General features: G+C 39.6%; 2 protein-coding genes across 3 annotated transcripts in view; one reads left to right on the top strand and one right to left on the bottom strand.

Moving 5' to 3' along the window:
- Positions 1-1,558: 1,558 nt before the first annotated feature.
- On the top strand, positions 1,559-4,326 carry LOC102198057 (Krueppel-like factor 2). The gene is made up of 3 exons (XM_005734239.1): positions 1,559-1,953; positions 2,150-3,137; positions 3,227-4,326. The coding sequence occupies exons 1-3, from the start codon at positions 1,882-1,884 to the stop codon at positions 3,400-3,402; spliced, it is 1,236 nt and encodes a 411-aa protein (XP_005734296.1). The 5' UTR covers positions 1,559-1,881; the 3' UTR covers positions 3,403-4,326.
- A 9,177-nt stretch (positions 4,327-13,503) lies between these two features.
- eps15l1a (epidermal growth factor receptor pathway substrate 15-like 1a) overlaps positions 13,504-15,938 on the bottom strand; it is a 46,770-nt gene continuing 44,335 nt past the window's right edge. The window contains exon 28 of one of the 2 annotated variants that reach the window (XM_005734236.2): positions 13,504-15,000. In XM_005734236.2, coding sequence (XP_005734293.1) covers positions 14,854-15,000 — 147 coding nt within the window. In that variant the 3' untranslated portion in view covers positions 13,504-14,853. The remainder of the gene's footprint in view (positions 15,001-15,938) is intronic. The other variant, XM_005734237.2, reaches the window with a different exon arrangement.

The following is a 15,938-nucleotide window of genomic DNA, read 5'->3' as shown; positions in this document are numbered from 1 at the left end:
AGTTGTAACATCTGCATTATTGTTACAACTGACCCAGACTGTTGCTGTTACAACTGACCCAGACTCCTATAGCCATGAACTAGCTAACATTACAGCCAACGGCTAAAACATTAGCACTAAAGACCTACACAGAATATATCCCCATAGACATGCAAATAACATAATTTAAGTTTGATGAGTTTAACTGCAAAGCAGATAATGCTATTAGAAATTGAAATAAAGTAGAAAAACTTACTTTTTGGCATACAAATGACTTTTTTTCTTCTTAAATTGTCTGTGTTTGACAAAATGTGCTGATTTTTCACATGTGATAGAAGAACTGAATTGGACATGTACAGGATGAATCACATCGTTTGAAACTTAGCCCTGATTGGAGAAATTTCAAGTGTTACAACTGACCCACGTTACAACTATCCCTGGTCTCTCCTACTTTTCTGGACGTTTCATTAGGTGTTTTTTTTATGATGCAGGTGGAGATTGCTGTCAAATGTATCAGTCCAAAATGTCCTGTAAGTGTTCAGTGAGTCAGATTAAAAACTATCTCTTAGAACATTTTTATATTGATTTCACCTCTGACAATGCCAGCACACAGCATCACCACTGAACACCCTGATTGTAGGTATCAAGAGTCCATGTTCTTCTGAAGAAATAGTCCTATGGTAGCTTTTATTTATGCTCAAAGAGATCCTTTAAAAAAATAATTTAAAAGAGATCCTCTGACTCTCTGTAAAGCTTTTATAGTTAAATCTCAGTTCCTGTTTTGTTCTTTAAATCAAAGATTTATAGTTTTAGGAACTACTGAAATACTTAAAAAAAAATCTGTGTGTCATAGATGGATATATACAAATCAATTTTACTGTTTTTGTAAGAAAAATGTGTTTGTTTGGAAACTTGCACTGATCAGGCTGTTGGTTGTTACAGAAAGTGTTGGTACATTCACTCAACTATATGTCACCAAAATGAAACAGAGGGGTAGGCTTAACCAGATGGACAACACGGCTAATATGTAACAACCTGAGAGATTTCATAGAAAGCATTTAAGAAATCCGCGATGGTGAAGGTGGCGCCTGGTGGCTGCAAACTGCTGCAGAAAACTGCGTGGCTGCATTCACTACAAGGGAGTGTGCGCTACTGGCTTGTCGTGTTCTAGCCTGACGCACGCACCTCTGTCCGCTTTCTCACTGAGATAGAAACCGACAGAGTTATTTGACCTCTGTGTTGTCATATACTCAGAAACACAGGAGCAAAATAATCATGGATTAAGCTTTTCAGAACACAATAATTATTAGAAAGAACGAGACGTTTTCACTTTAAAATGGAGACCGTTCTGCGTCGCTTTCCAATATGTTGGATTTTGTGTTTGTGTGATACTGTTACTTTGTTTTTTTATGTTAACGTGTTAATATTTGTTACGCGTTATTTAAACTGTTAATTGTTCTGTCTTTGAGCGCCGATATGGGGGCGGTTGTTCTGCCAGCTGTTGGCCAAAGGGGCGGGTTCTTTCTCCGCGAGGGTTAAGTAGCTCCACGCAGCAGAGCAGAGAAAGCATTGGGCACTAGTCCGTCTCCGCTTCTCTGTCTGTGACTCGCGGGGGAAACTCACGCTTTTATACTGAGGCTAAATTTAGGGGCTGGTCGGTACACCGCGTCCCTATCCTGAACGCGCTTCCTTCCCCTAGCCGCGCACTGGTCCGGTTTATGTATGTAGTGATATTTATAAGAAAACCAGTTGTTCCAGGCGCAGAGCTGCATGTGAGCGAGGACCAGCTCACCGGACGGCAGAAGTTACGCGCTCGTAGCCTTATCTGGCAACTCAGCGGACTTTGGTGACTTGCCTTAAACAGAAGTTTTTTTTATAATTCAGTGTTTTTTACTATTCATAATGGCCTCGAGTGGGACAATTTTACCATCCATCTCTACATTTTCCAACCAAAAAGAAAAATACTGGGAAGATGTAAGTTGGCCTTTTTTATTTATTAACTGTTGCTTTCACCGAGCTTCATGCACTTGTCTTCCTGCTATCAGAAAACATATTTCTATTAGTTGTTGTTTTATTTGTGTATATTATACATATGTGTGTATTGATCATCTGAACGGGTTGAAAGAAATGATGCATTCTGAAACAAACTGTGCTCCCATCCCTGAAGCAGAAGTGGAAAAGCGACGCGATCAGCAGGGCAGATATGAACAGCAGCTGCCAGGGCAGAAAAGACGAAGAGGACCTGGACAGGTTCTTGGATCTGGAGTTTATTCTCGCGAACACCGCCGATTCCAGCAGTGCGTCGGCCGCCGGGACGGTACCGGAGTCATACCGCCTTCAGGATTCCGGGCTGTCTGTTTATCAGCAACAGCATCACATCGAAATGTCCCATCAAACAAGCGATTACACGTCTGTTCCAGACATGAACAGTCCTTCCCAATACAGCAGCCTGATGGCAGAGCTCCTTCGCTCCGACATGGATACCAGCTTCCTCCCTGCGAGCAGCTCCGGTATTCAGGGAAGATTCTTGGTCAGTTCCACGCCTTTCCAGACCACTCAGGGTGTATTCCTCGAGCACCCGAACATTAAAGCTGAGCCGGTCTCAGTGGACACATACGGACCTGTCATGGGTCTGGCGCCTCAGAGCTGCACTAAAATCAAGCACGAAGGGAACGTCTCATGCATGGTTTTTAACGAGCAGCCCCGGCTTGCAAGCTCCCCGCAGGGAGCGATGGGCAGCATGACCCCGCCGCTCAGCCCGGACGACCTGATGAACCCCGAGAGCCAGCAGCGCCAGATTTGCACCTCCACCTCGCCGACGTTCCCGCAGACTTTTCCCCTACACCACTGCAAGGCGCCCGCGAGATTTCCTCACCAGCACGGCGCGATGCACTTCTCCTTCACTGAGGCGCTCCACCAGCATAAACTCACCGGCGTTTTCGGAGAGGACGCAGCCATGGGCCTGCAGCAGGCAGCTGGCCAGCGGGTTTTACTCACTCCGCCCTCCTCCCCGCTGGATATTATGGACACCAAGCCAAAGAGGGGTCGCAGGTCCTGGCCGAGGAAGCGAACCGCGACACACACCTGTACTTTCACCGGCTGTGGAAAGACCTACACGAAGAGCTCTCACCTGAAGGCGCACCTCAGGACTCACACAGGTAAGATCTGCAGGCTGAGTGTGGCGGGCATGTTATTCAACTACGTCACGAACTATGCTGTCACTGATGGTTGTTCTTTGTGTTCTTAGGAGAGAAGCCATACCACTGCAGCTGGGAGGGTTGCGGCTGGAAGTTCGCTCGCTCTGACGAGCTCACACGTCACTTCCGAAAGCACACCGGGCACCGGCCATTCCAGTGTCACTTGTGTGAACGGGCATTCTCCCGGTCTGACCATCTCGCCCTCCACATGAAGAGGCACATGTGAGCAAATACCAGAAGGACAACAAACAGACAATGACTGATTTGCACAGCATCAGCCTGATTAAAGAATCCTACGATGGGCCACATGGATCCGACGACAATATATAGATGCAAGTTCCTATAGGAGTGTTAATTTTACTGGTACCATGAATGGATAATGGGACCACTGTTGACTACACTGTAATAGCTATATGTATTGTATAGGATTATTATGGTGACTTTTATGAAGGCTTATTAGGCATTAAGATGACGTGCCATCACATGAGACTATAAACATATTTTCTGGGAAAATATATATATTTTTATTGATATGTGTATGTACGTGCATGTGTATGTGAGTGTAAGAAATCACAAGAAAACCACAAACAGCAAACATATGAATTCTATTCTGAATTCTTGCAGATGTAGCTGGTACTACTTTTTTTGTTTATTTGCAAAGGTAACAGGGACGTTCCACTTAACATATCAGACACATGCCAATGAAGCAACTGGATGCAGATGATCCTTAAATGTGTGATATTTGAGTTTGTATTTTTTACAATAAGTGACTTATACATCACTTTAGTACAGAACTAACAAGTGCCATAATCTCTACTGGCCAAAAGACAAAGTTTTATTAACTGTGTTTTGTAACAAGCAGATGAAACAATGTTTTAGGAAAATGTTTTCTTATGAAATCGTCTCGTTGAAGGTTTGAACTGAATGTCCTGTCTGTGAGTCTGTCTGCTGGTTAGTAGCATTTGAAGTCAGGGTTTTACAGTCTCACAGACGTGCGTCGTCTCGACTCCAATCGACTGACAAAGGACTAAACAGTCTTTGGCAAAAAGATTTGTTTGTGTCTTGAAGAAATGTACTGCCTTGTGAATTCAGTCATTTTATATACTGGAAAGTAGTTTATTTTAATGTACATATTAAACTAAATGGATAACATGATCTCTGACTCCAGAGTTTGATTTTCAAAGTTCACAGGTCTATAAAAGGGTTTTTATTCGACAAAAGTTCAAATACTCAAAGGTCACTGTAGTGAGTCAACATAGAAGGGTATATCAGAAGAAAAGCACCTGAGAAGACGAGCAATATCTTAGGGCATGTAGATACAAGTATGTGGACATTTAGTAATAGGTGAAGCATCCTGAGAAATTGGGTCAACCCACTCATATACTCATAAATATAAACATTACATTGGCATAATTACAAAGTATGTATGGACGCTACGTGGAACATTGGGGCAAATATGGAGTGGTGAAAAGAAAGTGTTTCAAATAAACTAAAAAAAAGGGATAAAGAAAAGCTCAAAAAAGAAAAAGTTGCCTGATGGAAACTGTTTTCCGGCAGCTTGAAGCCGGGAGTTGGAGAGATATTTTGTTGTAATGCTACTTTTTGTAAGTCGTGTTTTGTTTGCAAAAAATCCGTTTTGAGCCACCAACGCTAAATTTAATTTCAAAAGCAACCTTGTTAATAGCTAGTTGATATCTTTAAGTCGTGGGAATGTTTCAACCCCACAAAGATGTTTAGATCAAAAAGATTTAAATTCTGTGGTGTGAGCCTTTAATGCATTACATGTTAAATCAGTAATGGGAACAGTTGCCTCATAGACCATTAGAGCATGACAGAGATGATCGAATAGTAAGGGTGTGATCATCATTCTTACTTCACACACACTGGAAACAAGAATCTGGGTTAGATCCAATTACTATCCAAACTACAAGAATAAAACTACCATCCAATATTCTTTAAACTGTAAATTTGACCATTGTCAAGTAACATGCATGCTTACCACATGTAGTGTTGGAAGCATATAGGTGATGGCTCTTAATGAAACTTTACTATCTCTCCATTTCCGCTAAAGCCGTGACAAGGCCTGTGTTTATTTTGGGTTGTGAAAGGTCACTTGTCTCAGTACCATCTCCGCAATTGCCCCGTGCCAACCCTCAGAAAAGAGGAACACTCCCCACCTCTATGTTTAGTACATTCACTCAAGTGAAAAATCAAACATTTTCATTTCACTTTTTTCAGCTGGGTGCAGAAGGGTAACTGCCACTGTGGAGCGTGGGAAGCTCTGGCGTGAGGGTGACCTGGTTTACATGCTGGTTTCTGCCTTTGTGAAAGCAGCAGAACAAGATAGATTCATTATCATAATATAGATTTGCCTTAAAGGAAGAGGGCAAGGTTCGCTGAGGTCGTGAGTGCGGTCTGATCCAACTTAGGTGGGAGGCCGAGGGCTTGCAAGCCCCATAGGCTGATTGGGCCTGCAGCATATGAGCAACACTGAGCTCAGTAGGCAACAAAAGGGACAAGAAGTGTATTTATGGGAAGAGGTTGCCATCTACTGGGATAGCAGCACTGCTGTGGACTGCAGGAAACTTCTGCTGGAATGTTTTCCCTGCAGTTTCCCAGATGGATCGTAAATTCCGCTGAGTGTGAGAGCGAGAAATCACAAGGAGCATAGTTAGAAGAGACACAAATCAAAAAAGGACGCTGTGTCTCCCAGTTGAACTAATTATTTTTTTATTTTTGCAGGTTGAGTATTTAATCAAAGTACGAAAAATGTATTTAAATATTTTAACCAATGTAACATTTTTTTGTTTGATAAATTATATGTTATACATGTGATGCCGTGTGGGGACAATGATGAAGAAAATTAAACAAAAAGTTATCCATCAAAATGCACCTAAAATGGAAAAAAAAGTTTAAGTTTACATCAGCAGGGGAAACCAAATGAAATGATAAGAAACAGGTACAAAAACCACCTGAACATTAGACTCTTAATGTTCTATTGTTTGTTTATTTTTAGTTTGTAAAAGGTTGAATTGTACATTAAATAAAACCTATCAAGTAAATTTGTGTTTAGTTGATTATTTCTTAGCATCTTTTCAATGCATTTCCTATTAAAACTATATAAAGACTATAAAGACTGCTCGTTCAGTCTTCATTTAGCTGCTGTCAGACTTTGTGTGGCTCAATAACCAAACAGGTTTATGTCAGTGTTCAAACTGAAAAACAGGCTTCCAGCAAGTTCTGGTTCTTCCAGATCATGTGCGTTGTAACACATGTAAAATACAATACACACACACATGCATAAACACAAAGAACTACAAGGGAACATACAAGAGATATGTCTGCCCAGCATACATACACTACACCCCGTGGTGTGTATTTTTGTAACAATTTTTAGGCCAGATTAGATTTTCACCAGTGGATAAAATGAGCTTGCAGCCAAAGCTAATCAAACACTGGCTTCATGCTTTTGCGGAAGGTAAGATTTACACTCCTACAAAAACACTGGGAGTCTGCTCAGTTCATTTTTGTCTAAAAAGATAAAATCATGTTAAATTTGCTTGTCAAATATCTCCGATAGCCCCATTATTTGGGCAGGTAATTTGTGTTATGAAAGCAAGATCAGCTTTTCAGCAACTATGAAATCAGAGAAGGTGTAGCTGTGCTAGCAGCCATATAAGGGTTGTTGTTGACCAAATGATGGCGTCAGCATTCTAATCTGCTTAAAATGAAACAGTCAACATGTGACGTCTCAGGTAAGCAGGAATAACGAGAGTACAAGCAAACAGTATCCAGCCTCTTGATGTGAACCACAGCTACAGACTGTGTTTTCTTACTTTAAGAACTAAACATTTTGTGACAAACAAAATACACATGTGCAGTTAAAGTTAAGGTAGTTATCTAAACAATTGCCTGGACAAAGCATTCTGGATGTATTCTCCTGTCTCAGCCTCCTTTAACACAGGTATTAGTCTTGTGATGTGATGTCACAGTGGTTTACTGTAATCCTGTATAACTAATGATTAACTTTTATCTTCATAAAAATAACATGTTCTTCAAATATCTACATTTTGCTTAAGTGATTTAGTGCTGAGTTCCTTAGATAAACAATTTTACACACATTAAGATTGGGAGTCAAAATTCATTGTTACCAGTTAACAGACTGGTGTGTATACAGTGCTCATCCACTCTGAAGACTCAAAGTATTTTTTAAGAAGAAGTCACATTAACACAGTGCTTTTTATTGTATACCTTTAAGTGCTTTCTAATTACTGCACAACAACACTCCAGCGGATGCATCAGGAGCAATTTTGGTTCAGTTTACTGTCTTATGGCTCTTGAACTGGACATCAGACTGCCAACCTTACAATTACTCAACAATCTGCTCTCCCTGCTGAGCCACAGCCCCTAAAACACAGTGAGGCTCCCGTTTCCTTTCAGCTTGAGACTGTCAGTTCGTTTCCAGGACGGCATCATGCCATGGCAGATTATGGTCAAGATGTTAGTACCTCAATCGAGATATAATTTCAAAACGTGTGCGCGGCTCCATTTGACATAAAAGTCAAGTTCATATATACACTATATGGAAGAAAGTACCAGGCTACCGACACATTACATCAACAGGAGCCACTCGGTCATCGAAAGCCATGTCATGAAGCTCAAGGTCCACGGTTATGTTGATGTTAATGCCAGAGGAGGTTTAGTCAGCAGAGCTTTGCCAGCTTTTACCGTAGCCTCAGCATTCAGCAACTCTGCGCTGTAACTTCACGAGGTACACTTGCTGTGGTTCCTTAACACTTTCACTTTGCAATAAACAGTACATTGCACAGTAACTGAAACCAGCCCCCTGAATGAACACTATCTGTAAAGATGTTCCTGCATGAAAATCCCAACCATGCCACATTCTCAGTCACTTAACTCATCATTCTGAGCCATTGTGATGCTTGGTGAACTTAAGTGGGTTGTCTTGATTATGTCTGCCTGAATATATTGAATTTCTGTCATGTTGATCACATAAGTGCACCAACAAGCAGTTGAATAGATGTACAAGGACTAGTGAGTGCTCATGGTCAATTCCTCCAATACAAAGGGCTTCTTTATCTCCAGGTTGTTGGGTTTTTAGTATCAAAAATGTTAACAGCACTCCAACATTTACCCACAAATATTCTCTGGCTCACAGGTTTTTCATTTTCCTCCTCTTCATTATCGTAGAGTAAACACAATAGTGTGAAGAATTTCCTCTTATTCCTCAGTGAGACAGTTAGCACTTGCCAACATAGAGGATTGCTTGGTTTACAGCTAATATGTCCAGAATTGCACAGCATTCATTTCACACTTGACAGGTGTGCCCTTGAAATGAGTGTAATTCACCTCACACTGTGACTGTCTGGGAGGGGAGGAGCATCTGTAAAGTATTTACTTTTGTTACAGCCTCATTCCAAAAAGGATTCATTTCTCACCTCAAAATTTAACGCAAAAATAATCCATGAATAAAAAGTCCGCTTGAAATTCATCCATATGGATAAAAACTAAAAAACAAAAGCATACTGTGAACAAGTATTACAGTTAAGCGCTGACATCCTTTGCCATGACATTCAAAACAACGAGTTTAGTTGAAATGGAGAATTGTAAACTTTCATCACGGTTGCTATGGTGATTGTGTGTAGGCTTTTCAGGTGAAAAATGACTCAATTTTTGAATCAGGCTGACAAAATGTGGAAGAAGTGAAGCACTGTGAATACAGCTACAGATGTCTGGTTTGGAAAAGATTGTTTGGGATAAAAAAAAAATTACTTTGAAAATGCTGAAGGATGGATTTTAAGTTCTAATAGCTTCTAAAATGATTAAAATCACTTTATTTCTTAATGGAATTGCGATTTAGGGATTTAATAAATTACTTTTGGCACTTTTTCCCTAAATATGTAATTAAGAATTTAAGATTTCTAAACGTGTAATATTATATTAAGCTTTACAAATAGTCATACAAAACTGTTGACAAGTCAAACATGCATTCATTAATGGAAATGTTTATTCTAGTAAACAGTACAGACCATATAGAGACCATAGAGATCCTCACTTTTCTAGGTAAACCTCTGTTCTCTACCCGTTGTTCCAAATGTTTTCCTCTATAATTCACTGGTTCGTTTGTTTATGCTGTTAGGACACATATACCAGACATGATACTACAGAGACCGTACACGCACTGTATGCATTTTTATAAAAACAGCGCTGAATAATTTGTCGATAGCAGAGAGAGCAACAACAACAAGAGTTAGAAAAGAAATCAAAGAAATGACGAATGACACAATGAATTCATTTTGCCTGCTTAATATTAAGCATCAGCATTCCAGCAAAGACAGAACTCAGTGGTTTCACACTACAAGAAAACATGAACCATTCTGATAAAATGAACATTAAAACAAAGAAACTGTTAAGCTGTAATTTTGACACTTATCATCAATCATCAGCTGATATTTCTTAACTGCTAACACTGTTGATATTTTAATAACATTTAGTAATTAACATTGTGTTTACTTGTTTTTCCTCAAAATAAAAAAAAAGGATTTGCGATAAAAGGCTTTTGATGCTTGGAAGAAAATCAGGTCAGAAGAGTGGCTGGCTGTGGATACATAAATAATTATATTAAAAACATACACAACATATAAAAAATTAGACTTCTTTCAGACTATACATAAAACAACAATAAAAGAAACATATCTATTGCACAATGGAGGTATCTAATGACAAATACAGTATGAACAATGGTACCAGTCTGTTAACAGCAGTAACACAGCAGACGGGGTGATTGCAGACACACATCATAGGCGGTCTTTTACAGAAGGACCGAGTATTGAATGCTGCTAGTTCTTGGTGCTAATGATAATATGCATGTTGTTCCATCTCACCACATACTCTAATTTCAATTGTTTTCAGCATTGGTGCAGAACGTCAGAATCAAACCCATAGAACTGCTGTCCAACCCTACTTCTCAAGGAGTGCGTTGGCATAATCACAGGTCCCTCTGTTTCCTACATGCTGCTAGTTATACTGTGTGAAAATATCACATCCTAGCTTGTTGAAGTATATACACCGCCACAGAATGTCAGCTGTGCTATAAAGATAACGCACCTCTCTGCCCTATAATATACAGAACGAGTCCACGTTTTGCTTTCAAAATTCAGCTGAGCCATCCACATACACACTCAGTCAAAGGACACTCTCTTTAGTTCTGGGAAAAATAAACTTCTATAGCACTTAAGCCAGTGTGGGTTCCACATAGTTACAAGAAGAATAGCAAAAGCTTCAGTCCTCTAGCTGTATCTATACAGACTTCTTTCAGGCTCAGTACCACATGCAAATCTCCCACATTGTGACCTCAGTGGTATCACAGCCTATGTAGAAGTCAAACCAACCATGTCTTTGAACTGTGGCAGGAAGCCGAAAAGTCAAACTCCACCTGTGAGGGGCCAGCTCGAAGGAGACTTGAAACATGAACATTCTTGCTATGATATCACCTTAACGAAGCAGTTAGACTATTATGTCACAATCAGTAGTGACAAGTTTAGAGATGCCCCAAGCAAGAAGCTTAGATCACATTGCTTCTCAAGCTAGTATAGATGAGTTGTTAGGTGACTGCTATTGGAATACATGTTTGATCTGATGTCAATGTGCTGTAAGAATGAAAGAAATCTGGTTAACAAACAAAAGTAACACCACTAGCCACTGTGAGAAACAGGGGCAAACAATTCTGCAGTACGGTATTGAACATACTGCACCTTTTAGATAATACACATAGCTTTTTATTCAACTTCTAGTATACCACACTATAAGCTTTTTACTCGATAGCAATTAAGTTAACTGTAACGTTTTATAATGCAGTGAGAACAAGTGTGTAGCTGGCGACCTGCTGGCGCGTAGAAGCTCATGAACAGTTTTATTTAAACTGAGAAAACGGACGGACACGAGGGGGCTTCTGTTCATGGCAGAGACTTAAAAGCCAACGTGTGTTTTATGACTGAGAAGTAGATGAAAGCAGGTTTATCACATACTAAGGACACCGCTCAGTAACAGCTATAGTAAAAGAAACACTCTTGATGTGTGAACATAACAAAGAAAAGCTGAGAGAGGCAGTTTACACTTCTTACTCGCAGAATCAGGGGTGCATTATCAACCTTAACTTCACTTTTCACTCCTATTTTGGTGAATTCACATTATAAGGATTTATATAATGCCGACCCTCAGGAAAGCAGTTTCAATATGTCTGACATCTGGGAAGAAAAAGACAAACAAATATGCAATGTTGCATCATGAAAGTAACCACATTAGTACCAGCATTTTCCTTTTCAACGTGATGAGTGGAAAAGGAAGTGTAACACTTATTGGAGGTCATTCTGTCATATCACTCAGTTCAGAGCCTTTACACGCCTCCAGTTCGTATTTGGGACCATCCCATCACAGTTTTGGACTGAAATCTGACGCAACCTGAACATTTCAGTACATTTTTTTTTTATGTATTAAACTTCAAGTTAAGCAGAATGTACGCCAGTGTTTTCTGTTATTAGAAGGAGTTTATATTTTCATTAAATTGCAACAAATCTGAAGTGATTTCAGAATGACTGAAACATTTTTAGGTTCCATCAGATTGCATCCAGTGCAATGTTACAGTATAAAGATCACATCAGTAAGCTTTGCTTTGCACTAACAGCTCAGAAGTTAAGTTCAATGAAATCTGCTTTTTTGGGACAGCAAAAAAACAAAAAACAAAATCCAAATAAAAAAACAAAACTCTAGAAACAACGTATTTCTGTCTCCCTTAAGCATTGGTTCATAGTTCAAGTAAAGAGACAACTCCTAAAATAAACAAAGTGAGTTGTTATGGAGCATCAAACTATGTCACATAAGAATTAGCACTCTTCAACGTCCAGTTTCCTGCCAGTCAGAAATCTATCTGCAACTTGTGTTTGCTGTTCTGTAGTCACCAACTAAAAACAGTGCTAAAACCATCAGTTTCTACAAAAGAATCAATAAAAAACAGACTAGTTGAAATATGAAAAATGAATTCCCTCATCTTTTATTTCATTTGCTGGATGTGGTATGATATCACATCATTGTGATCAGAGTACAGTTGTCAAGAAGAGGCATAGGCTCTGTCTATATACACCGCAGAGACGGCAAGAAAGCTCTACAGGTCAGTGCAGAGGACACGATGACCTCACTCATGATAACGGACAACATATTTTTACAGTACGTTACTCTCACTCCAAAGAATATGTCGATATCCTGACATAGTTATTTTCATTCATTAGGTAGTTATCACATTAGAGGAAACCAATGTAATGCACGCTGCTTCCCTCAGCTTCTGTTACTTTTATGTCTTCATTTTTTTTAAACTGAAATGATGAGCCAGAGGAAGGGAGCGTCTGTGATGGGTGGCAAACGTAATACTGAAAAAGAGAAACATATAAGCTACAGACTCAAGGCAGAAGAGTACCAAAGAAAAACAACCCTACTCTGAGTCTCTTCCCCCCGCTCTGTATTATTTATTTCTTCATGATAAATAAGCACAACACAAAGTAAAGTGGGTTTTCACATTATGTCACATTTAAACTGGGGACTGAAAGACAAATTCACAAGAGAAGCCATTTAAACTCAGGGACTACAGCACACACCTGAAAAGATAACATTGTCTGTGGTTCCTTGAGGCCTTTTGAATTTCAGTAGTACACAGAAGGAATATTTCATGACAATTTTAACATTACTGTTAAAATTGTTATACAGTGGAACCATTGGATAATAAGACTCTTGGTATCCCAGATTGCCTGAATCTTTATCTGGTTAAAGTGTTTAATCTCTAAATCCTGATATTTGGAGATATAAGCTCACCTGGAGTCATGAGAAAAAATGAAGCACTGACTTTAGTCTAGCTTGAAACAAAGTGGTTAAATACAGTTTAAAAATACTGTTAATATCGATCTTTTCACTTCTTATCTCAGTCTTTGTTAGTGTAAGTGTCTGGCCTTAAAAGAATATTTAATGAGTATTAGGGCTGGTTATTGTCTCTCATTTCTATAATTGATTGACTCAGAAGGTCCAGATTCGATCCCCGATTCAATTCGATTCAGTTTCGACTCAGACAGTCAGAAATATTATAGTTCTGATCATTCATTAATACATGTCCATATTTGCATATCTGTGTATAAAAAGCTGACACTTCATCAAAGGTGTGAGCATCACAGCAGATGCCTTTGTGTCAAAGTAACTGAGGATAAAACACAGAAAAGCATGAAGGAGATTTTCCTGGTCTGGCTTTTTAAAGCAGACAACCGCCTTAAAAATATTCTGCAGTTGAACAAAAACGGAAGAAAACCATGAATCTGCATATAAACATTACCTGACGCTGCTGAAGTGAAGCAGAGCAAAGTTACAGAGAAAAAAAACCAGCGCTGTACATAAAACTGTACATAATGCAGAAAACAGATTTCAGATTGGAAACTGTTCTTGAAATAGAGTGAGAGAGAGAGCCGTGCAGGAAGTGTGATTTTTATCGCAGTGGAAGCAAAACTGTAAAGTAAGAGGGAATTCACGACGATGTGTTTCACACGTGAAGCGTAGTTTTGATCTTTTTTTTGCTGCCTATCAGTGAATTTTGGTCGGAAAGTGGCAAAACCTGCGACTTCAGAATCTGTTTGCTTTCAGCAGCTGACGGCGTGTCTGTGCGCAGATCTTCAGGCGAACGATCCGCGATTTGTGTTTACGTCTTTTCGCGGAATCCGTTCAACTGCTCTCATTTGCTGTTTTGTGGTCGTTGAAGTCATTTTGTGAGCTTTAAGCTGAGATTTTGTTGTTTCTGACAAAATACTTAAAAATAATTAAAAATCGATCTCAGGATTTAATGACTCAATATCGCTTTATTCAAACAAAAATCGATTTGAATCGGGGAAATCGATTTTTTAAACCCTCCCCTAATGACTATTACTGAATGAATCCAGTCCTTTCCATAAGCCTCTCTATACCAAATGGGAATTTAAACCTCATTCTATGCATTAGCACTGAATATTAACTGACATACTTACTACATCATGTAATTCTATTAACTAAATGATACAACCAATTTACAAGTCCCTTCTGAGAAGTACAGGGGCAATTTCTTTGCTGCTGATTGTTACAACAAAAGAAAAGGTCATCTGCTCTTCTATTAATGACAGCAAGGTTTGTTTCCATATGGAGAGTGTAGCTTAAAAAACAAAACAAAGAAACATGAAGTGATACAAACTGTCGTGCAGCGATTAGCTAGTCGCCCTAATCGGTAAAACAACATTACCGTGTAGCTACTATGGGGCCTGTACACTCTTTCTACCAAGCAGCTTTCTTTCCACGTCTTTATATTTCAGTTCCCCTTTTCTTCATGTCAGCACCCGTTTTTCAATGATGTTTTGCAACCCACGATTCTATTTTATTGTTTTTTTCTGTTTGCAGGGCCATCATCCAAACTCGTCTGAAAGTTTCTTGTTCTCTTCCAATCCAATAAAGTCACTGAGTGTGGAGTTCTGTGTGAGTGTGTGTGCAGTAATTAGTTCAGTGATGTGTTTCATGTCTTAATATTTCAGTCAGTCACCTTTGTCTGCAGGTTAGCCTCACTATGGCTATACAAGTATTCACATGTAGTGGGACCTCCAGGTCATGCATTGGACATCTCTGCTTTACTGAGGGCAATGGCCAGTTCCAGGTCCTCCTGTTCCTGCTGTCTGAGTCTCTTCAGCCGCTCACGTTCTGCACGCTCGCTTTCACGTTTAGCCCATTCTAACTGCTGAGCCTCGTTTCCAAACTGCAAAGAGAAAGATAGAGAGAGTGCGAGAGAGAGCGTTGAGATTTGCAGTATTGTGCAAAAGTCCTGTGCAGTCTTTCATTTCTTTATATTCTGCAAACAAAATGGAAAACAGATGAAGAGATTTATTGAAATGTGGAAACTTACTACAGTATATAAGTCAAAAACAGTTTGTGCAGTTCTAACCAGCTTGGAAGTTAATATTTGGTATGAACACCTTTATTCTTCGATACAGTCTGAACTCTCTTAGGCACCTTTCTTGTCATTTCTTCAAGTAGTCTTAAAGAATAGTTCTTAAAGCTTTCAAAGCTCTCAAAGCTCTGAAATGTGGATGCCAAACTGCTCCAGACTCTGGGGAGGCCAATGAGTGGCTGACAGCATTGATTGTTTTGTGTGTGGGACAGTGTGTGTGTTAATTGTCATGGCGAAAAAAAACTAGCTGTCGCCAATCAGTTGCTTTCCAGATAGCTGTAGAAGCTCACAGCGCCTTCTCCCATACTGGCAACCACTTGACTAAAAATTTCAGATCTAGATTAATCAGTCCATCACACACCGTTGCCACTGATTTTCAGTCCATTTCTTGTGCAATTTATCATACATCATGCTTTTATCCCTGTTCTCCTCAAGGGCTCCTAGACAGGCCCCCTTCACTGAGAAGATTTTTGATGAGGCTTCAGTGAATGGATGAACTGAAGAGCCAGATGTAGCCATCGGGTCCTGTGTTTTTTTCCAATTTTTTAAGGACTTGATTTTCAGATACTATTCATCTGCCGTAGACAGTGTATAGGCCTGCCACTTCTTATATAGTTGTCTGTTTGTCTAGTCTCCTCAAATTCTCTGCGCACAATGTGAAGATATGCCAAATTTTCCACTAATAGCATCTTGTTGGTGTCAAAAAGATAATTTATTTCTGTCAAACTGTGTTGTCTGATAGGCTG

Source organism: Pundamilia nyererei, unplaced genomic scaffold (assembly GCF_000239375.1).
Source record: "Pundamilia nyererei isolate P.nyererei 1_Seehausen unplaced genomic scaffold, PunNye1.0 scaffold00057, whole genome shotgun sequence".
Taxonomy (NCBI): Eukaryota; Metazoa; Chordata; class Actinopteri; order Cichliformes; family Cichlidae; genus Pundamilia; species Pundamilia nyererei.
Note: the sequence above shows the minus strand (reverse complement) of the source record. Positions and strands in the feature narration are given on the sequence as shown.